Source organism: Excalfactoria chinensis, chromosome 1 (genome assembly GCF_039878825.1).
Source record: "Excalfactoria chinensis isolate bCotChi1 chromosome 1, bCotChi1.hap2, whole genome shotgun sequence".
In the NCBI taxonomy this organism is placed as follows: Eukaryota; Metazoa; Chordata; class Aves; order Galliformes; family Phasianidae; genus Excalfactoria; species Excalfactoria chinensis.
Window position 1 is genome coordinate 105,138,475 of NC_092825.1, and position 26,113 is coordinate 105,164,587.

At 36.9% G+C, this 26,113-nt stretch overlaps 1 protein-coding gene across 16 annotated transcripts in view; it reads right to left on the reverse strand.

Annotated features, from left to right (window-relative positions):
- Nucleotides 1-3,846: 3,846 nt before the first annotated feature.
- Nucleotides 3,847-26,113, reverse strand: part of KDM6A (lysine demethylase 6A) — a 143,426-nt gene continuing 121,159 nt past the window's right edge. For 8 of the 16 annotated variants that reach the window (XM_072336845.1, XM_072332686.1, XM_072333498.1 and 5 more), the window contains 11 exons: nt 24,927-25,056; nt 23,309-23,414; nt 22,476-22,681; nt 20,045-20,109; nt 19,867-19,941; nt 17,994-18,142; nt 14,966-15,080; nt 12,966-13,153; nt 11,595-11,736; nt 7,411-7,537; nt 6,084-6,508 (listed from right to left, as the gene is read on the reverse strand). In XM_072336845.1, coding sequence (XP_072192946.1) covers nt 6,212-6,508; nt 7,411-7,537; nt 11,595-11,736; nt 12,966-13,153; nt 14,966-15,080; nt 17,994-18,142; nt 19,867-19,941; nt 20,045-20,109; nt 22,476-22,681; nt 23,309-23,414; nt 24,927-25,056 — 1,600 coding nt within the window. In that variant the 3' untranslated portion in view covers nt 6,084-6,211. The other 8 variants (XM_072338540.1, XM_072335201.1, XM_072336039.1 and 5 more) reach the window with 2 other exon arrangements.

Genomic DNA, 26,113 nt, shown 5'->3' on the forward strand with positions numbered 1-26,113 from the left:
CCCTTATTTTGAAGGACATGACTATACTTCCTCAAAATGAGGCTGCCCTGGGACCCAGTGGGTCTCATGCCTGCCTTGCTAGCACCCTCCTCCTTGGCATCCTGTGCCTTCTTCCATGGGGCCCTGCAGGCAGCAGTCCTGCACTGAGCTTGCTTGAACCTTAGCTTCAGCTCTGGACATTACTTGCATTCCTCCTTCCCCTGCTGTCAGTGTTGTCACAGTCAAAGCAGACAAGAGCAGTTGGTGTGAACCTCCCCTGGAGGCAGTCATCCTCTGATCTCCCAGCTGGAGTGCTTCCTTTGACTGGTTCCCATCCCAAGTAAAGCAAATATGGAAGATGAAATTTCCCTGTCCTGTAGAAGACTTGTTTGTGGGCACCACCCCCAACACTGAATTGATGGGCCATGACTCTTTGCTATGGATCCAGACAAAATGGCTGACCTTAGTATGGAAACGCCATTTTAATGCTTCTAAGTTCTTCCTCCGGCCAGGCTGGATGTGGCTCTGGGCAGCCTGGTCTGGTGGTTGCAAACCTGCCCATGGCAGCAAGGATTGAAACTGGATGATCTTTGAGGTCCTTTTCAACCCAGCCCATTCTATGATTCCATGAACTACAAAAGTGAAGATTCAGAAAACTTTGCCTTTAGGGTCACCACGTTACCTGCCATATAAATTCAGGAATTGTTAGGCCCTGTCACCATCCATTTCACTTATTTGGCTACCAACATGAAATGGAAGAATTGGTAGACATCACTTCTCCAAAAAAACAACAAAAACCCCCACAAAAAACCAAACAAACCACAGAGACTGCTCCCAATTTACATATCTGAGGGGAAGCTTAAAAATCAAAGCTCTGTTGAGTACATTAATGGAGGAATTCAAATTGAGCTCAGAAAGATGTGACTCCGTTCTCTCCACACAGCAGATCCCTGTGCTGTCAGTTCCTCCAGTTTTACTTCAGGACGTTCCTCGGATCCAGGGATCTTTAGCAAAAGGTGCTGCTTATTTCTAATGAATTCCCCTCTTAACGTCTTATTCCTGTCAGCCCTGTACACCTTTTCAAAACTCGTTTAAGTGCTGCATCTTTGGCCACCCTCTCCCTTTAATGTGCTTGCCATTGTAATCTGTAAGCATAAGCAAACCAGGATCCCTCGCAGTACAGCTCAGGTGTGAAGCTCAAGGGCCACAAGAACTTCACAAGAAGTGAGCTGGTCCCCTCTGTTCCACTCAGCAATCCCACCTCACCTCCCCGTCCTCCCCCAACAACTGTTGGAAATATCTGTACATCACCAATGCTTCACATGCATTTGTGGGCTTTGCAAACTGAGAAGCAGAACTGCTGTGTAATAACTACAACTGATAAAATATTAACTTGTGCTTTTTTAATAAAATGAAACAAAAGCATTCTAAATCATAGCAGCTTATAGTTCAAAACTGTCCATAGTTTAGGAGCATAGTGTAATTAAGAAGTATTAAAACTGCAAAATATTAAAGCCCTGCAGCAATTCAAATCCGTGACAAAACCTTCATGCAGAGTGTACAATACTGCCTGACGTTCAACTGATTTGGTCTACTTGTTCATCGGTGAAACACAACTTTTCTTCCCCTGGTAATGGGATATCATCTTTTCCAAAGGGGAGGGAAGGTACACAGCCCTTCTGATCAGCACGCGGTAGCTCTTTCCCTACTTAGCAATACTCTTCATAGCACTGAGAAACGAGGACTTTCTGTTTGCCGTTAGTTGAGGTAAGTTATCTTGCTTTTATTTGGGTTTAAGACTACTGTAAAGGAGTAGCTTTTCAGTTGCAGCATGGTTTGTCAAGATTACAATATTTATGACTGCATAAAATACATAAGTAAAAAAAAAAAAAAGAAATAATTATGGTTTGTAGAGTTTGTTATCAAGAGCTGAGACTTACATCTTTACAGAACTGTAAATACTGGCTTCCTAACTGCTAGTTGATAATTCTGCTGGCAAGAGCGTTTGTTATATTTTTCTTCAATCCCCATATCCTTTTGCCCAACCGTTTTAAGAACTAGCAAAAAATAAAAGTCATTTGTAACTAGAGTTAAACTGTTGTAACAGCACTAGACGAGCTGCGTACTGATTCTTCATTAAAACACCCTTCATTTGAAGCTACGAATGTAAGAGGCGATTTCTTTCTGTTCAAAATAAACTACCAGCATGCTCTGTGCCTTTTAACACTTCACATCGATTACAAAAAATTTAACAACGCAATCACTAACATACCCCACTAATGAGAAATTATGAGAAATCGTTTGATGCAGAACCTCCCGCATCAGTCAACTCTGATCGATAAGAAAGCTATCCATTCTGGAATTTAGATTTAATGCGTTCTCAAGAAGCTAATGAGAAAGGAGCGACTTAAAATAAATACCATAATTAAAACTGCAAACTGTTACAATGATATATTATAAACTTGTCCTAGATAAACCTAGTGCTTCCAAAATTTACCAGTGAATTTGTATTACAAAATATGTGAAAATACAATAGAATATCACAACAACGTCCTTTTTTTGGAGGGGGAAGGGGGGGAAGGGGTCAACAACGACGCCAAGACGATTCAGTCTTAACTTCGTAGGCTGTTAATAGAACATCCTGTGATACATAAGTTGCGATTTGGTTGAATTGTGGACGCCATCCCCACCCAAACTTCAATCCACCTTTTTCATTTCTCCTCTGACACTAGCGCCAAACTTCCTGTCAAACCCGGCATTTTCTTGAAGAGCTTTAGAATTTAGCCATTACTTATTTTCTACTACTATGTTTTGGCAGCAACTATTTATTGGTCTGTTATTGCAAAAAGTGCAATTTAACAATAAACCAGTCTGAAGGTCATTTTATGTTTTGAGGATACATACCATATATTTCTTTAAAAATAATCATACTTTTGTAAGCAATACTTTACAGTAGACACCTCAAATCTACCATAGATGTAAAACTTAAAACGAGAAAAATTTAGTCTCTAAATCTTTATACACATATTTATATTCGAGTTTCTATATATATTATATATATACACAAGCACAAGAGTATATATAAAATATATATAATCAGATTCAAAAAAAGAACAGAAACTGGGCACTGTACATAAAATCTTTTTAAAACTCAAACAATAGAAAAACTTTAAACATTAAACAATTTTAATAAAAGTTTCTGTACAATGCTAAGCAGTTTTATTTACATATAGAAAATGTAATAGGAGTAGTGTTTGAAATTACAGAACTCCTTCAAATTTCAATGGCAGGTAATCTGGAAAAAATAACAGCATTCCATTCACAAATATTTTCAAGCAATAAATATGTATTTATAAATAGTGTAAATTTACATCAAGATTAGAAACAAAAATCACAAATCTGAAGTTTATTCCTTAGTCTATGTGCAACCCATTTATCTTTGTGACTTGGCTGTTAATTGTTTTAAATTTTATTTAGGAACCAAAAGTGTAACCGTCATGGTTTCAAAACAAGACAGGAAAACATAAAAGCAGTAAAAAAAAAGAAAGAAAGAAATTTATCACCTAACTCTTCACATTAAAAAAAAAAAAAAAAAAGAAGAAAAAGAAAAAAAAAAAAAAAAAAAAAGAAGAAGAAAAAAAAAGTTGCTCAAAGAAAGACTTAAAACTTCTAACTACCTTAACAAAGAAATGACCAGCTAAGCTAGTACTTTTTCCAAGGGAAATTCTGAAGGGGAAAAACGGATGAAACCAACTCATCAGCCCAGAAACAGAGAAAATACAAAAGAGGTGGTCTTCAAGTCAGTAGTCTGTATAATGTTGCCAGTTTTGTCAGATATATACAAAACATGGAATTATTTTTTTTTTTGAAGTACAGCTGGATGAGCTTTATTTGTTTTGAGTTCTGGAGTAGGAGGCAGTGCTCTCTCCTGTCCAGTTGGTTGACACTCCGCACTTGGAAGGTTGCATAGACACAGCTTTCAGCCAGCAGCCTTACGGGATAGCTACAAAAATCAGTGGTGCAGAACTGGGTCACTTCCTGAATATCAGAAAAGTTTTCATTTAATGTCCATGAAAAAATGTCAAGATGAAGAGGATGGCAATGGAGGAGCCTGAAAAAGAAAACATTAAATTACCTTTTCTACAAGGGTGTAGAATTCAGCTGTTTAACCAAAATCTGTGCAAATGGTGAGCATGACAGTTTGAAGTCAAACACTATGGTTTTTATACACTGGGACTTTGTCCAGTGGGTTCCAGCATTTTTTTTTTCCACCTTATTTAACTACTCAGTGTTAGGATTTTGCCTATGCTGCACGCTGGATCACACTGTGAGGATATCCAAGTTGATACTATGTGACCTGCCAATCAAGTCCTGTTGAGGCAGAAAAGTGCTCCACGTGGGCTTATGTAGATGTATCTTTATATACTCTAAAACAGGGATTCTCAACCTGTTTACCACTGGAATGGGTGTGTCATCCCTTTGTGGCTCTCCAAATACCTTGCAGATTGCATTTCACTTTCTCGCTACATGAACAATAATATATAATCCTGAGGTTATCTGTGGAAAGGATTGAGATTCTGATATGGGGGCAGAGCTTTCATTTATTTATTTATTTATTTTCAATTGTGATTAATTTGTGCCTTAAGAGTGAAGGTCTAGAAAATATCTATTCCCCAGTACTGTTCTTTGCAACATTATCACCATCAGTATTGAACTTCTGATGGCACCTCCTCTTTTCCTACTCATCAGTACTGCCATGATGTGGAATCCCTTCAAGAAGCTGCTCTGTCTTTAAAGACACTGTAAATCACACTACAGTACTCAGCTATGCAATACTAATTCTACATAATTCCTTTATTTACTGCTCCTGATACTTTACCCCAATCACCGAACCTGTTTGTCCTACATCACCTTTGCCATCTGAGGTTACCTTTGTTCTGCGATGCGCCACAAACCTCAACCCCTCTCCTGTAGGTTATGACTCCTCTCAATCAAAATTATAAGCCTTTTAAACAAATGATACTCGGCATAAATTTCATTACAGAACAATTTTTAATGTTCTTTAGGGCTGCAGGTGTGGGCTCTGGTGGGGCAAAGAGCTGTTTACAGGTTGAGAACCCTTGTTCTAGGCACAGTTGTACTACCACCATTTCCTGTATAATGATACAACAGACAAAAACATACCCCTCCCACTCTCCCTCATTCCTCCCTCTTTTCCATACAAAAATGTTCTTGCCCACCCCGCTCAGATGGACAGTGTATCTGTCAATAAGTGTTTATTTAGAAGCTGTTTTTGCAATGCATTATCTCTTCAGAATTGCAGTATTTTACCAGCTGTAGTGACAATGGGCTTCTAAAAGAGCAAACAGAAGTTCAGCCATCTCAGGCTTTGTTGAACCAATGAAGAGACTTAAGTTCAGAGGATATGATCCTGTGTTCTCACCAGCCTCAACTGGTGAACCTTGAGGCATTAGCTCAAAGGTCACAACTTATCATGCCTGTATAACATGAAATAATCGTCTAAACATACATTTTCTGCAGCACCTGGAAATGAATCAAAAAGGCACAGCTGTTTCTGGGCTGCTGTATTTAATTCAACATGAAATTCTCAGAACGCTTTGTCCAATGTTTGTCTCCTTTGACAGAAAGGCAAGGCTTATCATAAATAAATCCAGCATCGCTTTCACTGTGATTACAAACAAGCCATCTTTGCCTGAAACAACGAAACCTGGGTGAAATGTTAGGACAGTTGTGCTGACACAGTTCAAAGCAGGAGGTTGCCATATATAGCACAAAGCTATAATGGCAAAGTGGCTTTTTGCTTTAAATTGAAATGCAAAGGAGGCCCCAAGCCAAAGACAGAACTGTTTGAGAGCATCCACTTGCTAAGCAGAAGGACAGTGCTGATTTGGAAGAGGGTGGGAAGGGGAGAGGGAGGAAGGGGTCTCAGTGCATAGGATGCTCTGCTGCTATACTGACTTCATACCACAACCAATGTATTAGAGATGCTCTTGAACCTGGTGCTAGTTTCTCCAAGCTTCACTGTCCTGATTCTTCCCATCTCCATCTGATCCAGTTATGGTCTCCAGGTGATCTCTATTGGATTTTTAAAGCCACAACTTTATGAATTGTAACATCATACTTTTCCTGAAAACTCAGTGCTTATGTTCTGCAGTAAGTTACTGTACTATTTCACATAATTCTGACTCTGCAGAGTTTTGTTCTGTAAATATCACACATAACCCAAACCTCCATTTGAATCAGAAAGTTCACGGTACTCATACAACGGAGCACCAAGACAGCCTACAACTGCTTTACAAATAATGTATTTATGCATCCACTTATTAATTTGACTTACTAATGTAAATTGATCATAGACTTGCATCAAGTCCTCCATTTTGTACTGTTCTAGCACCACAAAATTTTCCAGGTTCGTGCTTATCTTTCGTGCACAGTCTTGGCAATGTACAACATAGGTCTTTCGAGAATTGCTCTCATTAGTGACAAAAAGCAGATCAAAGACTTCCACCTGTCAGATAGGAAACAAAAAGTCAATTGTTACAATTTCATTTGTAAAAAGTTAAAGAAAATACAGCTTACACAGTTTAAGATCTACATTCTTATCCCGAGAACACACAGATTAAAAATAGATTTGTTTAGGGAAAATCCATCCTGCTAAGGTTTAGGTACTGAGGTGACATAAAGCCACTACTAACATTACACTTAGGATGTCTGCGTGAATGGCTCTGTGGAAGAGCTTCTGGTCAGTATTAACAAGGCAGGATTCATACTCTGAATAGGGGTCACTCAGTAAGATTAGTATTTATTACAGTTATACCTAATTTCTCTTTTTCAAATTTACCTGTGAAAAGAAAGTCATAACTTATTCCCTTACTGCTCAGTCACACATTCATCCTGCCCAAGAGGCTTGATCAGAAAATTTTAAACTGATATTCAGGTGGGAAATACTTTATTTTATACTTCACAAACACTATTATTCAATATTTTAAAGGAGCTAGTAATAGAAAATAAAAAAACTCAGTAAAATATTTTCTGTGAAGAAAATGCACTTATATTCTCCCTCCTTTGGGGCTATTGTTGATTACTGGAATGAAGACAGATATACCTTCAGAAGGAAGCTGAGCAGAACAAATTATATGCAGGAAGGGGTAACAACTTCTTAGAATAACTGAGAATGGAAAACTGACCTCGTGAGTAACAATTTCTACGTACTGCGGAAAAGGCAGCAGTATAATACAGCCTGTATTTTAAAACAGCTTGCTGAGCTCTTTGAAGACAGCTCTATCACATACATGCGCTTACAGCATACCACAAATGCTGCAGTTAGTTTAGAGCAGCAACAAAAGATATGTCAAAATTTCAACAAACGTTACAGCAATACCCAAGCCCAACATATATTTATTTACTGACCTCACAAATGCTACAGTAATGAGCTGGCTCATCCTTTGCTCGCCCATGCCAGACAATCTCTTTTCCTGCAGCAATCAGAGCTTCCCTCAGTGTCTGACACTGTTTGAGAGTTCTTAACAAGCAATACCTGCAACCAAAATCAGGATCAGAGGACTGCAGTGGCAATCAGCTGTATAATCAATTCAGTATTACACTGTCAAGTAAGATACAAACAGCCTGAATTTCATTCAAGACTCTGGAGCTGGAGCTTCTTCCTCTAGGACTTCAGAAACACTTGTCTAATAAGAATCACTGGACACATGACTCATGTATGAGTTAGATCACATCATTATGGACCTCTGTGTACATTTATTTCATTTCTGTACATTTCTGTAATGTAATGAAAGTCAGTCCCTTAACAGGAGGGGGGGGGGAGGACAAGAAAACCCGAATTTTTAACACATTTTATGAAGGAAGGAATCAGACAATTTAAAACCAACAATTCCCTGACATGCTTATGCCAAAGCTAAAAAAAAACAAACAACCTTTTAATCTTCACAAACCTACGTAGTTTTCTTCTTTACTAAAGAACTGTGACTTCTTTCCTAGCATTGTATGAGATGGATACATTACAAAAAAAAAAACAGCTGGCAAAATAGGTCACCAGATTTCTAAGCTACAATGTTATTTACAATTATTTTTAGTTCTCAGCTATCTTATTTATTTGAGCCACTTTCTGTGCAGCCTTTAATTTTCTCCTCCACAGAGTGGTTACATTACATGTTCATTAGATGCAGAATGAAGACTGAAAAATGTAAGGGGAAGAATAAACTCTGGACAGAAAACAAAGCACTCGAGTTCTATTAAAATGTTTTCAATTTAATCTTTCTCCCATTTAAAAACCCTAGGCATGCCATATATATGTTATGTGTCATTCCTAAATATTTGTTTCATGGGTTACCATGCAGTTAATAGAATTTTAGTCTTAAATTGCAATACTGTTCTCCCGACTTTTTACACCCAGATCATTCATTTTCACTAAAAACAAGTCTGCAGTGTCATTAAAACCCTCATAAAAATAACCCAAAACTGAAAGTTTGCTTTTACATTAAACGTATTTTCATATACTCATTTTCAATGAAACCAAACAGCTCCGTTTGCTGCAACTCCTCCACACTTTTCTAGTTTGATGTTAATGGAACTCATGATGTCTCATGGTATCACATATGACCAACCATATGTGGTAGATCACACATTAATGCACTTGAATGTTAGGCTAATGTAGAAATGCTTATGATAAGCTCCTTAACTTTGGGTACAGCATTCTTTTGTGCAATCTAATCTGATTCAAAATAAAAGCTATCATTGTAATGTTCTTTTCTGCTGTCATCTGGAACAGTCTTTGGTATGTCAGATAACAACCAGAAGCCCATCTACCCACTTGCAACCCACTGCGCTCCATTCCTCACTTCCAAAGAGTTTTCAAAGTATTTTCAAAGTGCTTCCTAGCGTTACAGCTGTGAAGGAAGAACTCCTCAAAGCATAATCCGCATGCAGCACCACTGCAATGTTTGACAAATTTGCAAGCAAAGCCAAAAACAGTAGCTAAATGGTGCATTACTTGTCCTTAGACAAAATTCAGATCTGAGTAATGGCAATGCTAACTATTTTGTGCTATCAAAGAATGAGAGAAAGCACATAAAGTATCACCTTGAAAATGCGTATCACAATATCCTAAAACATGAAAGCCAAAATGGTGTGTAGTGGAGTCACAATGTTTAAGCTGAGTGGGCTTTTAGTATTGTATGCCTGCTTTTATTATTGCACAGCAAGAATTGAGTTAAAAAACCTTGACCATCACTTTCTCTCAAGCTTTTAATAGGTATGACAAAGCATGAGTAAATCATGTCCAGTCAAATCCCAATATATAAGAGAAGATCTTAAAACGGACATCACTCTCATATTCTCTAAGTGTGCTGAGAAACCCAGTAAAGACCATCCCAACGGCAATGTGAACCTGATCTCGTTATATCTCTGAGTAACTTATTTTCTCTATTGATATCAAAATGTATTCTATTTTGCTACATGATTCAGTGCAAAATCTCTTCTCCCATGTCCTGCTCTTGTACGTTTATGAAACTATTTTTGTAAAAGAACTTGCTATTCCTGTTACTTTTACTATTTATTTTGGTCTTTTTACTATGTTCCCACTATCTCTAAAATTCTTCTTTTCCACAGATACATTTGTAAAAGCCTTCTGACTTCTCATTTAAGTTCTGATGCTAATTTTTCTTTTCTTGAGTCAAACTTTAAATCATTGTCTGCATTTCCAGTCAAGATTCTACTGTTAGTATAAAACTTAAAAAACAATCTCGTGAGAAAGTTTTGTATTTTGCTCCTTTTATCTAGAGCAAGACAGTCCTCCTTCAGACAATCAGTTTGAGAGGAAAATTATGTAACTGCTCACCAATTGTAAGGAGGTTCATGAACGTTTATGCATTTAAAATATCTACAAAAGGCTAGTGCCATATACTAAACAGAGTATTCTGGTGATAGCTGCTTCTAGTCACAGATGTACCACAACTACAGAAGTGACCACAAAGAAGAGCTGTTCCAGATTACTGTTACTAGATGTAACAAACTAGAGATCATCCTTGGTTCTTCTCTCACACATGCAAAGCATGAAACTTGGGGACTGTCAGACAACTAACAAGACAGAAGTGTCTTCAGTAGCCTGGGAAATGCAATAGTATGCAATGCAAGATCAAAGTCTACATCAGTTGCTCAGTGACTTTATTTCTAAAGTACATCTAACAATTTAGGTATCTCACTACAAAAAAAAACTCAGCTGCTATCAAATCAGATGACAAAAGGATACCATCCTGTTCTCTATATTCCTTTGCAACATTTTAAGATTTCTCATGGGGAAAGATGCTATGCTCAGTCACACTTTTCTCCTAAACCTAAACCATTGACAAAAAAAAACCTCAACTTTGCACAAAAGCAAAAATATGGGTGCCAAATTATTTTCTTAAAGGACTTCTTGGCTTCCTCTCAAGCTCTGCTTCTTTTCCCCCTCTTTCTCATTTCCAACAGTATGCTATCGGTTTCTCTTCTCCCTTTTTTTGGATTCTTGAGTAAGATCACTGACGGCTTAATTGACGGGACAGGACTGTTTTCAACTTTTAAGACTTCCGTGCCTTAAAAAGTTACCATCTCACTTATTCCCTCATTCTGCAACAGCTGTTCAAGGTTAAGTTAATCTCACTCAGATGTCAACAGTAAATTCTACTAGGGGAAAAACTGATTTTCTTTGCTCCTTTTTTGCAGGTTAACCTATCCATATTTCAAGGCCCATTTCAAGGCAAAACATAACAGGATTTAATGCTTGTGGATCCAGTATGTTGAAAAGACTAAGATAAAGGCTTTTCTGGTTGGCTGAAGAAAAACAGAGAGCTGCCACCAGAGTATTCTCATGATGAGTCATTTACTGTGGAACTCATTCTCCCACTTTTTTTCTGACAAGCCTATGATGGATATATGCTGAAATGTCCATCTATTCCTCAACCTAGATAAAAAGATTTACATTTGCTTCAAGTCGCATTCTTTAAAAAAACACTAGTATAGATGTTTTGAGTCTGAAATGTTTCTGCATTTTGGAACAAGTATTTAAGAAATGTCACTATACTCAATTATCATTTCACACATCAATCAATTAATTCTTTCTTTAGAAGAAAGAGCAAAGGGAAGGTGACTTTCCAGTTCTTATTTGTCTTTATTTAAAACATTTGCATTGGATTGCCAAATGATGGTGTGTGAGCCTTCACTAAAGAGATGTTCTAAAAATTTTGCTGTAAAAATGACTACTACTGTAAATGTAGCACTTCAGTTGATGACCTCAGTTTGTTATGTCTTGTGGTATATCCTCTGAACAGGTTTAGTTACGTAAGTTGACCGCTTCTGTAAACTGCTGGAATCTACGGCATATTTAAGAGCAATGAAGAGGACCATTCTCAAGCCATGTCAGAATAATATCAATTACAACTTAATAAAATTAATATCCACAAATGGCTTCTTTCTTTAAAGAACAGATTATTAAATCATTTTGGCTTGATTCTCAGAAGTCTAACAAAGGCCTATTTATAGATCTCTAGTTTTATGCTTGAAAAAGAAATAGATACAGTAAATGCTCAAATAAAACTTACTTGATCATTTCAAAAAGCTTTGGATCTGAGACCTTGATATTTCGAGCCATATTCCATGAAAGATGAACCATAGGTACTATGGACTTCACGCTCTGCAGTTTATTCCATTCGTACCGTTCCACTGCCAATTTGTATTGACAGGCTATATAAAAAGAAAGTTACAGAAGCAATTAGTTAACAAATAAATACCATCTGAACCCCAAATTATTTCATTATACCAAAAATTTAGCCTTTTTTATGGTGAGACTAAACAGCATTTCTGAATAACCCATTCCCTGCAACTACATTTAAATTCTACATGATTTATTTTTAAGCAGATATTTATTGTATTTCAGATGCTAAAAGAACACAAAGTACGCAGCAGTAACAACCACATGTGAAAACAAGGATTTGCTGACAACTGTTCAATTTCTACTCTGAACAGAGAACACTTTTTCAGAAAGTGTTACTTAATAATTTTCAAGCTTCTGGCACACACACACACAAAAATCGACACTTGAGATGTCTGTATCTTGCAGACATTTGCAATGTCTGCATATTCTTTATCATTTTACAATGCTACAGTATGAAATTTGAAAATGAAAACTGCACCTTGAGAGATCTGTGCAGTGAGTCACACTTTCTGATTAAGCAGCCTCCTCACCCCACCCTTTTCAAAAACTTGTTTTGCAAAATTTACTGTGACTGAACACGTAAGCTCTGTATCAGTCAGTCACATAATCACGGAGATAGACTATTTATTGCACCATAATGAAATAAAGATACACCTTAAACTATTTAAGAAAACAGGTTTTTTTGGAAGTACAATCTGTTCAATTGCTTGACAGAATCTCCTTATTTTAGCTGCGGACTTTTCTTCCGTTCTCACATCTAAAGATCTTCTTAAATCACAGTTCAAAAATAATGACTTCCAGAGGAGTAAACTTCACATTCCTTTGTTTAAAAAAAAATTACAATTGTTTGCATTTTCTGATGCTTTCATTAAGGAGCTATTAGGTATCTTTTATCCCGAAGAGGGGAGATTAGACAAGTCTTCAGTTCATATGCATGCTGTAATACAGCCTGTTGGGTAGAACAAGTTTTGGAAGAGAAAGTCAAAAAAAGATGGTGCGTGAATTCCTCTCAACATTTGATACCACTCGTGTTTGAGAAGCTACTGTAAATTTTAGAAGTCCATTAAATGCAGGAAAGCAAAGACAGCACTCTTACTGCTTTCTTTTCCTATTACTGATGGGATTATTTAATGCTTCCACACATAATGTTTTAAAATGCTGTATCTTCATTTTTCAGTCCAGAAAACTGAAGTAAATTATTAAGAAATGGAAGGTTCTATGGCATAGAATTACCTTACAATGCATTATTCAACTATACCTGTAAGAGGGCCAACATTCCAAGCAATGTTGTTGCACCAGCCGATAGCCTGAACCCAATGAACAGTGCCAGCATTTATCCACACCAAATCCCCTGGTCTTTGAATAAATCGATAAACTGGGACATTGGCTTCATACAAATCCTCCAAGTTTGGCCACCAAGATCCCATTAGGAAATTCATATTGTTCCTGAAACAATGTGAAAAATAAAGCCCTCAGCATTTATCAGCATATGTATTAGTAGCCAATACTTCAATGACATTACCTGTAAAAAGTGATCACCACTGTAAATACTTTCTGCATCTAGTCCCTGATGCAGGAGGACTAGTCAAAAGGGAAATTTCACCTACAGAACTCCTGATCCCAGTTCCCTATTTTATATACTGCAATATTAAAATGTTCAGCCATCTGCTTATGCAAAGTGAGATGATGGCTGAGAGTTAAGTTCTATTTTCCTTTTAATTTCCCAGCATTATTAATGCTGAGGTAGAGGAATTCTTGTTAGATCTAGTGTGACACTGGTGCAGAATGATGCTTTTTTTAACCTGTGACTGATTTTTATACACAGTTCTTAAGAATGCTTTCTGGTTAGAACAATGCAAAACATGTACTCATGCTGTCAGTGCAAGCGTGCAAAGCTCGTCCACACAAGAACTTGCTGGCACCATCTCAACTGCTATTCACAGGTCTATGCTATGTTCAGACAGGAAATGCTACCCTTCTTGAGAAGCATTAAAAAAAAAGCCTCCATATGGACTTCCTGACAATGAAATCTTGAGTCTTCCAATATGGTTATGTGAAATACATCTATTTCTCATGGTGCATCTTTCTATTGCAGCATGAAAGATCACTGGCGAGTTTTCAAAGACCATTCAGTGATTCTATCAGACACTCCGGAGAGTTTATGAGGTTACCAAACCTTCAGACTCCCTTTTACTCTCAGAAAGGGCAGTGGCATGAGGGTAACGGGCCTATTGTCATTACAGATACTGCATTTTTGACACTGGAATTACAATTCTGAGGTGAGTAATCTTTATAAAATTTGATTAAATAAGAGCAGTTGTCAGTAGACAAGCAGAAAATAGGCACGGAGAAGAATATGTAGAACCCTGGGAAAGTTCTGAAGAAAGCTGATGAGTTTAGGTCAGTTTTAAATGGGTGATATAAGTAAAAAAAGACCATCCCCTTAAGATCAAATGAAAACAGCTGAAGGCAGGAAACAACTGCTCCTAATCACCCTTTTTCTTTAAGCACATGTGCAACAGAAGGAGGAAAACACAAATTCTATTCATAGAGCTGGACCACTATTACCAATAGTCATTTCACCCTGTCTTTTTTATGTAGGCTACAAACTTGCAAGTGTATGCAAAGCTTGCCATGAAGTCTCCTGGAGTTCAAGGAAACTAAGCTCTCCCATTAGATGTAGCAAGAAACCATGCCAAAATACCAATGGCTGTGTAATTCCATAAATATGACATATACATTAATCAAAATAAAATTAACAATATACAATACCAGGAAATTACTTCAACACTCCTAAAAACAAACCAACCAATCAAAAAAAAAGGCCAATCAAAACAAAAATCCAGCTCCCTCACCCCCCAATTTTTCCATCTCCCTACTGCAATGGTCCTAAAAGTAATCACAAAAGCGTGACAATTTGGTAAGAGTAGATGGTAGCTTTAGTGTGCTTGATAAAGAGGCTAGCCAAACAAAAAGGACTGAGATGGATTATCTGGTAGTGTAAAGTTTTGGGAGCAAAGCCATCACTGAGCACTGAAGGCAATCCAAGCTCCTGCACACTGCACAAATGCCATATCTTGCAAACATTCCAGATTTTACATTTTGACTTGTTACAAATGACTTTTCAGACTACGTGGAAAACCCATTAAAAATTCACTTATAACAAACACCCTCAGTGAGTACTTCCCCTTCTCCCGTTAGGTCTGAGAAAAACAAAGGCAACTTGAAAAGAAATAGGGAGCAGTATGCACAACTTACTTTTCACAAAAGTCATTCATGACACCCCAATAGCTTTCAGGGACAACAAACCATTCACAGTCACCTGGACCAATATTTATATTTACTGAACAAAAGTTGTTGTTTTCTTGATGACCTGAAATTTAGAAAAAATAAACACACTTTCTGTAAGGCTGATTTATCAAAATAACCAAGAAAATGCAAAGTAAGATATAATTACTAAAGAAAACCCCTACATCACAGTTTCAGTTTTCATGAACTTATTATATGCACTATTTAAGTGCTTCACAGTGTCAAGAAACGCAATTAAGTTGCTAATAACAACAGTATTAGGCTTTTGTTAGTTTGTGCAAAATGAGAAGCTGGAACTACCAATCTGACTAATGAATCTGACTAATATTTCAGCTGCTTCCTTTCTGTAGAAATCAATGCTTCAAGATGCTAAAGCTTACATAATGTGTTTGTGATAGCTTTTGACAATCCCATTTAGGAGAAAAACTTCATGACTTCAGGCACTAACAAACAAGTAGTAAGAAAATCCGTCCCAAGGAGCTTTCAAAAATCAATGTAGGAATGCCAGACCTTACCTTCTTTTGACAGATGAGGAGCTGAATCACAATCCCTAACAGTATTATTTGAAGTTGTACTTCAGCACTAACAGACTCCAGAACTTAGTCCAGAGGACAAGCGACAACAAACAGGGAGAAAGCTGAGGTACTCAAGTTCTTTGCCTCAGCCTTCGCTAGCAGTCAGCCTTCTCACATCTCTCACGTTGCTGAACCTCTAGGTGCAGGCTGAGGGAGAAAAATCACTCCCATGGGAAGCAAAAAGCAAGTACAAGACTCTATTAACACTGAATGTGTACAAGTCTCCAAGGTCTGATGACATGCATGCCAGGGTCCCCAAGGAACTGGCAGATGAAGTTGCTAAGTCACTCTCCGTCATGGCTATCAGATGAAATCTCCTGTGACTTAAAAAAGGGAAATATCACTCCCATAGTTAAAAAGGGTAGGAAGAAAGACCTAGCAAACTACTAGCCAGTGAACCTCACACCTCTGTGTCTGGTAAGATACTGGAGATCCTCCTGGAAGTTGTGTCAAAGCAAGAGAAGGAGGTGATCAAACACAGTCAGCACAGCTTCACCATGGCAGACTGTGCTTGACCAATCTGATGACCTTCTATGATGGAGTGACAGCATTAGTGGACAAAGGAAGAGCAACAGATGATGTTTACCTGGACTTCTGCAAAGCCTTTGATATGGTCCCACACCACATCCTTATCTCTATATCTGAGAGACATGGATTTGAAGGCTGGACTGTTCAGTGGATACATAATTGACTAGATGGTCACAGCATGGGGTTATGGTAAACAGTTCTATGTTCAACTGAAGGCTGGAGACAAGAGTTGTCCACCAGGAGCCCATCTTGGTATTAATGCTCTTTACTATCTTTACCAATGATCCAGATGGTGGGACTGAGTGCACCCTCAGAAAGTTTGCAGATGATACTGAGATGAGTGGTACAGGTGACACAACAGAAGGAATGGATGCCATCCAAAATGACCTTAATAAGCTTAAGAAGTGGACCCATGTAAACTGAATGAGGTTCAACAAGGAAAAATACAAGGTGCTGCAGTTACACTGGGACAATTCCAAATACATGTACAGACTGGGAGAACTAACTGAGAGCAGTCCTGCTGAGAAAGACCTGTGGGTCCTGGTGGATGAACAGCCAAATGTGAGCCTGTAGTTTCCAGTCTGGAAGACCAACAATATCCTGGGCTGAACCAAAAGAGGGATGGCCAGCAGGGCAAGGGAGGTGATTATCCCCGTCAGCTCTGCCTTCATGAGGCCACACTTGACGTACCATGCCCAGGGCCTGGGGTCCACAGTACAAGAAAGATGTTGCAGCTGCTGGAGCAGGTCCAAAGGAGACCAACAAGGATGAACAGAGAGAGGGCTGGAGCAGCTTTCCCATGAGGGAGCATAGGGAAGTCTCCAGGGAGACCTCACTGTGACTTTCCATTACTTAAGGGGAGTTTAGAAACAAAAGGGAGACTTTGCATGGTCCGATAGTGATAAGAAAAGGGAGAATGGTTTTGAAATAAAACAGGGAAGATTCAGATTAGCTATTAGAAGGAAATTCTTTACTCAGGGCATGGTGAAACACTAGAATAGGTTACACAGAGAAACTGTGGATGTCCCATCCCTGGAGGTGTTGAAGTCCAGGCTGGATGGAGCCCTGAGCAGACTGTTCTAGTAGGTGGTAAACCTGCTCACAGCAGGACAGTTGGAATTAGATGATCTTTGAAGTCCCTTCTGAACTAAGTCACTCCACCACTGCATGATCTCCCAAGCCTCAGTCCAGTGCCTGTACTGAATTTGGCTGGGATGGAGTTTATTTTGACTAAGCATTTGTGTGTCAGTAGGAAGCAGTGAACGAATTACTTATTTTGCTTGACTTATTACAATGTCTTTGTCTCAACCCAAGAGTTTTTGCACTTTTATATTTTTGATTCTCTTCCACACCCAACTGGGAAGGGAGTGAGTGAGACGCTGTGCAGCGCTTAGTTGCCCAGCAGGGTTAACCCACAATAGTGTCATAGCACAGCACTACTCATTATGAAGCCCTATTCTCAGACAGCAGTGAAGAATTTTAAAAGTATAGTGATTTCTATGATTATACAAGACCTACTTGGGAAGTCTGTAAAAACTTTCAAGGCTCACAAACTACAAACATGGTTTGAGTAAATGAACTCATTCTTCCTCCCTTAAAGAATTTGGAATCCAGTGTTACATGCAAGAGATTAGAATGGCAACTACTAAGTATTCATAGAAATTCAGAAATTTCCCCTAAAAGATAATTTAGTGCTTTGTACTTGCACATTCAGTTAATCAAGAAATTAACAAATAACGAATATGTATTTCATTATCATATTCATGCCTGCTACAAAGTACAGAAAATCTGCAGAGCAGATTAATTAATTCCATAGCAGTAGATCACCTCCCCCTCCCTTTTTTTTTTTTTTCCCATGCAAAGATTATACTCACCTGGTGTTCTGCTTCCTGGAACCTTCATGTACAGCTGCACTGTGTTCATGCCCAGGATGGTATGACCAACATGGCTTAGAAGATTTCCTGCTGATACCACACGTACAAAAGCAGGAAGTTTTGTCAGTTCATGGAGTTGCAACTTCCACCTGCAGCAAAATAGCAAATTGACAAACTGTGAATCCCTGAAACTCTTAAAAGAGTTTGGGAAATAAAAACATTTCCAGAAAACCGTTAGCATAGAGATGAAGGAGCAGACAACTCACTGCTGTATAACTTTGCATCTTTTAAAAGGGAACTTTACAGAATGCAATAACCTTATTTGACAGCTAGAGAAATTTAAACGTCAATTTCTTTTAACTGTGAACTAGAAGACCTTGTGACCTAACTCAATCTTGCAGTTATTCAATCTGGTGCTGTATCACAAGAAAACTATGCTTTTAGTTTACACCTTGGTGTACATCATATATCTTTTCTGTAAACACAAAGTTCTGCTTTCCCCACATTCTTAAACCAGTCAGAAACTGTTAAAGACACTTTCAAGAGCCAAATGACATTATGACATGACATTTGCTGGGAAGACTGTATGAACGTAGTTTAACATGCAAACATGATTGTTATAACCAGGAATGAAGTCAGCTGTGTGCACGTGCTATGGAACTGAACACTTTTATTAGTGATAACATCTCTAAATACAATTTCCCCAAACTTATGTGGAGCTTTGTAATGTCACACAGGTATCTGTGCTACAACTTCAATTTGAAAATATTTCTAAATACAACCCTAACTGTGGCAAACCAGTTCAGGGGAAAAAAACATTTTGTATCAGAACTTGAGACTGAAGATCAGAAGACGTGGCATGTATGTGTGATTCTATTAGAACTATTTCAAGTATCAAAAGACAATTTCTAGGAAACTCTGGTTAGTCATTCCTAGGGTTAAGCTCTCTCTCCGAAAGAACTGCTCTAAGGGTTAGTTTATTGGCAGTAATTTTATAAGACAGAATTTTCTTTAGAAAAATATATAATCTTATTTTAAATCTCACAACAATCTCTAATCAAGTACGTATACACACAGAACATGCTGCAAGAAATTCATTAGCATCCTAAGGAAGCCTTATTCTCCTGTTTCCAATACTATAACATTTTCTCCTGTTCTCCTAACTGAAGTGAATCAGAGGTTTTGTACTGCAGTGGGTGGAACAGTAATAATATGCACTGCCAAAAAGATCCAAGCAAAGACTGAACCAAATAAAAAATTACTACTGGATGAAAACAAAAAAAATTATGTTTTCAGTGTATTTCTGAAACTCTGTGATGTTTTTCTGAGCTACTTTCCTCTATTTCTTGGTCTCATAGAAATCTCTCATCTGAAGAATACTCTGTATTCCCCTTATGCTTCTAGTTTTATCATGGCTTTTCTGCTCATATACATCAATTCGGTCTTTGCTACATATTCTGAGCTCTGCTTCTGGATGGAAAAGCAAGAGCTAAGAGAAAATAGAAATAAAATAAATGAAAGCAAGTTTGAAAGAAGGGGGCAAAAAGAGAAAGCAATTTAAAGCATCAGAATGAAACAAATGGAGTGTGTTAAAAGTGTTACTGGAAAGAAAAGTGACTGATGGAATTTAAAAGTCAATTACTGAAAAATTAAAGATCCTGGAAAGACAAACTCAAAAACAGATTTTAAGGTGAGAGGGATTTATAACAACAACTTAACAAAAGATTAAAAAAATAACATGGCAATGGAGTTTGCAACTGGAATTGGCTTATCAGGAAATAAGTGACTTCTGAGAACAACGCATTAGCTTCCCAGAAGAAGCGTAACAGTGCAGAATACCACTGTGAGCAAAAGGAAGTGCAGTCAAACTTACTTTTTGTCATCTGACAGGTCAATGTTGGTCCCAAACTTGATTGTTTTAAAAGGTCCTCTTCTCCTCCTCCCAGAACTGCAAATATTTAAAAAAGTAATAGGTGAATATGAAAATAGGAATAGTGTAAAAATACACACAAATCTAACTATAAAAATACCGTATTTAATACCACACTTACTTATCTGAAGATGTGGATTCATTATCTGAGTGGTCCTTGTGGTGACTCTTCTTTTCATTTTCCTCCTATAAAATACAATTGTGAAAACGCTATCATTTATTTAAACAGTGACATCTAAATAATTTAAATATTAAAAAATATATACATAAAAACATCAGCATACAGAGGTATGAAGTGATAGCATTTGTTTCAAAATGCTGGTACAACTTTTAATATATTTGCATCCAGGACCTCATGTGAACACTGCCATTAAGAAAATAAACAAATAAATAAAAAACACTTATTTGTCAAAAGCTGCTGCAAAAAAATCTTTATGATAAAAATTCAGTGAAGTTCAGGCCAGGACAACAGGAAATTTCTACGCTGTAAACTCTTTTGCTAACCTATATTAAGAGTTACAAATTTATGTGCCGGGTTTGCTTCATTATGCAGGTAAAAAGAAATCCAATCTAACATTTTTAGACCAGAGCATTTATCTGCCTTCAAAGTTAAACAGGTCTCCTGATGTGAAAATAGGCTGCCTAATATTTATAAAATTCACTTTATAATATCCATTATACAAAGTTCTTTGAATTTTTAATAGCCATCTGCTATTTTAGCACTGCAGTAGCTAGGACCGTGACTAGTGGAAAAAGTCTAACCAGCATTAAGTGATGTAATTTCATCTTTTTAGCACAGTGAGTTCAAAGTCCCATCTTAAAAACTTCCTTTTTCACAAGTATACAGACATAGAAGGAGAAAGTAAGACAAAAAGCAGGAAAGAACTGCCTGGATGCTGTCCAAAGACTTTCTGCTTTGAATGAGACAGTTGTTAGACATCAAAGTGCCCTATGTACCTGAGAAAGTCCTATTCATTCTTTGAATGAAGGACAAAGAGGAACAAAAAAGAATTGAGCAATGACGGTTTTATGAAATACTGTAAAACATGTTAGAAAAGCAATGCTATAGTTGCTAGAGGGGGGGGAAAGAAAAGGTCACTTAAGGCAAGTCAAGATAACTATATTTGTAGAAAGAAAAAACTCGGCTTTCATTTGAACACCACAAAAGTCATCTAAGGACAGGTCACAGCAGTGTTAGGAAAAAGGAACACACATACTTAAAACAGTGTCATTTTGATTTTTGAGGGAAAAATGACATTAAAAATGACATTATGAAAATTATTTTATGTACCATATTTTTACTACCAATTTGTACCAAAGAAAAAAAAACAACAACACAGAAAACACTGCAGTTGCTTCTTGATGCAAAAACAAAGCTGAGGCTTTCCTGCTGACATGAGGATATGTAGTCACATACTTTAATAAAAGATAGCTTTTCTGCAATTTCATTTATACACAGTGTTCTCTTCCAGAATGATACTCAAGAATACAACACTGGTGCAATTCTTCAAGAAAAATCCCATTAATGACTGAAATTAAGCCAAGCCACACACTATTCTGCCCAACGCTCCCTGCTTCCTGTATGGTATTCCTGTGTCTTTTCCTCTTCCTGTTTCATTGTTTCTTAGAATGTTAGTTTTTTCTTAGAACTCTCCCTTATCCTTTTTCCAACCACGCATACATTTATTTGCTTCGAATCCTTTCCAGCAATGCAAGAGATTAGGGAATTTCCTTTCTTAATGAAATCATCATTGTTTTTGTGTAATGGCAGTGAAAACTGCAACAGCCAATTCTCCATTTTTCTCCTTTTTCTAATCAACAAGTGATCAATAATACCCTTTGTCCTTGTTCCACCTTAATCCAGTCTTTTCAAAGCACTCAGAAACATAAGCCTTAGATGAGTGCCTGTATCTAATTCCCAAGATGCATTCACTACTTAGCAAAAATACTGAAACTTAGTACCAATAAAGTATAATATTTGCAAAACTGTGAACTTTTTACTTTGTTCTGCATATCTAACAACTCCTATAATGTTAAATTAGGAAACCATCAGTAACTCGTACATCAGTTACTTTTCTGAAACAAAGGTTCTATGATATTTTACAGTTATGTTAAAAGTAGGAGCCTAAATTCCTTATAAGTCACATTCAAATTAATTCAGCTTACAATGAAGAATCATTTCAAAACACACATAAAATTTGAAGGAATATAAGTAAAAAACAAATCTGAAATATTTAATATTTCAATATATATTCTGACATCACTATAAGAATGCTTAAAGCTAACAAGCTTTTAAAATATCTAACACTACATAGCTTTATATTAAGAAAAAAAAAGTCTACGTTAAGCACATGAGTGAACATCCTGTATAGTATTTAACTCTGTTTAAAATAGACTGTAAATGTATCCGTGCTTTTCATGCTGGTAGGAATGTCTCCATTTCTTGAACGACCTCTGGACTTCTTTTCCAGTAGATGTTACTAACAGAGCTTTATTCCAGCGTTAGTATGCAGGCTACAAGATTCTAATTTATGTAATAGCAACATATTTACCCTTAAAGACTCCTGGAATGAGGAGGCCTGGTACTGTGCATATTTAGCAATTGTTGTATGAGATCTACTGCTTTCACAACGCCAGATTTTCTTTGTTCCAGTGGGGTCCCAGTTTTCATCTGCTGGCTGCAGTAGTTGCGTCCTCACTTCTACTATGTGTTCGTTATTTGCTTCTACCAACGTCTTAGTAGAGAAGAGTCCTAGATCTAATAAACAAAGCAAAACAAAACAAAATCACAAATGGCTGTTAAAACATGACAAGAAGTTTTAGAAGAGATGATATTAATACTTAACATTACCTGATCGATTTATAACATATATATAGGAAATAAACTACAATAATACTCAAAAGGCTTTTTTTCTTGTTTTTTGTTTTTTTGTTTTTTTTTTTCAACAGCAGAAGCCTAAAAACACCTTGCCAGCTATTTTACAGACTACATTCCAACTACAAATCCATAAACATGTGTAACTCAATTAACAATTAAATATTTTGCAGAAAATTAGAGCTCTATGATAATGTTCACAGTGAGATCATTAAACCAAAGCACAAAGTCCAATAGGCATAGATTTTACAGGGAAAAAGGTCTGCATATAAGCTCCCGTACCCTCAGCTCAGTTTCTGTCTGTAATCAACAATATCTGATGGAACTTTTTTAAAAGTTGATCTAGGTTAGAAAAGACAGTGAGCTCAGTGACAACATGTTCCCTTAACTGATCTAAACAGAACAATAATGCAGTACTATACAAATGAAATATCTACGTTTAAGAGCTAAGAAACATCATTTAAAAATACATATACTTTTACAAAGAAAATGTAACCAAATGAAAGTTACCTAATTTAAGCGCTCCAGCAAGGCCACGTATTACAGTAACAGGGTTGTTTGGATTTGTACAAAATTGATGTAAAGGTGGAAAGAAAGCATCTCGTTTATTTTCCAACTGTAAAATTACAATGCAATATTAGATATCAGATGAATTTAGACTTCTCATTTGTAAAATAATTAAGAATAATAAAAAATGTGAAGCAACAGAAGGAAGACGGGAACTTTACTTATTTCTTCGCACTGAGGCAATTGAATAGCAACATCATACAACCATTTCCATGTTATAAGCTGAGTTTACTCCTTCTGAAATTAATTCGTTATTGTAATTTATTTCTTGGCATGAATTATTCCCAGGTTGATTCGTCTTTTGCAACTCAGGTTTCCTGCAGTTTATTTCTTTATCTGACAGCAGCCCCGTAAATTCTCTAAATCTGCAGAATTCTCTGAAGAGCGAGATAATACACTAACATTCTTTTCAGAATTTAAAAAGCTAAACCTACAGATAATATATACAAGAAACAGTATAATTAAAAAGAGCACACTCAGAGTATATCTCATGTTAACTGGAAAAATTGATTTCTTTCTCCTACGCTTTTGTACATCTACAACCTTGATTTTATGCTGCAGTTTCTCCTCACTTTTATTTTTTAATTGCTATGAGTCTTTTAAAATCCTGCAGACAGACTGTGAACAAAGTATCAGTGACACTGTAGATAGAGACTGCATATATGCTGAAGACATCACTTTCAATAAACAAAACAACAGTTCTTAAATTCCAGGACCCGTGTTGGCACATCTACACAGAATACTGCAACATGGGGATTTATCAGCTTTGCAAATACTCAATGAAGCTATAACGGACTCTTAATTAGGGAGATTAACTCAGGTTCAACACTAAGAGCAGCACTATTGCTTCCAACCTAATCTAGCGCTTAGGCAGACTGCTTGGATAGCAGCACAAAAGACTGCCAAGTGCTTCTGGTCCCAAAGTTCAGCTGAGCAAAACTATCCTGAGGTTTTTATACTAGCTGAACGGACACACTACAGTTTACAATTCCATTATTAAGGAAGTCATCTATAATACTGCAAAAATCTGTTACAAAGTTTATTTCTGAAACAGGAGTTTCAATGGTTGCATAAGGAAAATATGTATAAGGCAGTTGGATGCAATGATCTTTGTAGGTCCCTTCCAACTGAATTATTCTATTAATAAAACTTTTGTTTTCCTAACTGATGACATTTTGTTCTTACCATCATCTCAGCTTTAATTAATTTTCCCTAATATATTTTGAAATAGACTGTTAGAAAAGTTCAGTTTAATCATTTGCTTATTTTCACTAAAACTGTCATTTGCAAAGAAATGTACAAATACACCTGAACTACTGTGCATTATAACTCACAAACTGCTTCTGCCTTTTCCACCTGTATTGTAAATAATAAATAAACCTAATTTCTTGAAGCTGTTCTTCTCCACTCACAGCTGCATAATTTTAACATTTGTCTTGTTCATACACTGTAACTAGAATTCAGCTGTGAACAGTGCATCTTCAAAAGAACTGCATACTGTAACTCAGATACCCAAATAATTAACAGGATACAGTCAGCAAATTACTTCTACTTTACTTACATAAATACTAGGTGTAGGTGGATTCAGCTTGTCCTTTGGCAAGGGAGGGTATGGTGGAGGTGGTGGTCGTGGAGGTGGGCATTTATCCAATAGAATACTACTGTTAGATAAGCCATTTTTACCCAGATTCCTAAAAGGAAAGAAAAGCTGTCTCTATCAGTACTTGGCCAATACAACAAAAAAATATTAGTGTTATCTTTTCTGCAAAATGATGACAGTAACTAGAAACTGTAATTCAAGATGCGAATAAAGCTCGTATATATTTTAATAAAGTATTCTCACTGTATAAATTTATATTATTCAAAATTATTCCCATTTTCCTCTCCAATTTGCAATGTCATCACCACGAGTTAAAAATAAAGCCAATTTAAATAAAAGCTAGCATGACTCATTTGGCCAAATCTAACACAGAAAGCAGTTTTCAAATAGAAACAGAAGAACCTTACTAGGCTGGCACTGGCTGGTGGATAAAGAATTTGTAGCAACAGAGATAGTTCAGTCTGGTAATGCTATGCACAGCACTGTAACAGAGTAGTGGCAAAATGATAATGCCTCAGCAAGAAGAACAATGCTGGAGTCACAAAAATAGAAACATATGACACTAAATTAAACAGCCACCCATCTACCTCTCCCTGACTTACACATTTTGAAGCTAGAAGGAACCACCATTACTTTGTCTTATTGCTTGGAAAACACCAGAAAGAACTATTCTTGTTAAGCTGCTGTTTCAACAACTGTACTTGTACCTGATTCAGGACCTTGCTCAGCCCAATTGCTAACCTTTCTCTGGAGGTTTTGAGACATGGACAGCCTACTGTACACACATCAGTTTCTTCTATTATGAACGACTTTCAGTGCTGAAAATCATTGCAGAGATTGAGAATCCACAACTTCTAGTCACTATCACTATTCATTAACAGAGACATCCCTTCATTTTGTTTGTTTGTTAAAAATAACTGAACCGCTTTAGATTTCTTCCAACTAATATTCAAATCTTTTTTCCAGCCCCACTTAATTCGTTAGCTACTGCTCTTACCACTTCTCAGTGCTCAAGGATATAGGATGTGCCAAGGCACAATTCAGTCATTTACCCTCATAAAATTAGCTACAAAAACATGTTCTGATAACGAAGCTTCTTCAACAGCTGCCACAGTATTAGACAAAACTTCTAGCAAAGTTGTAACAAA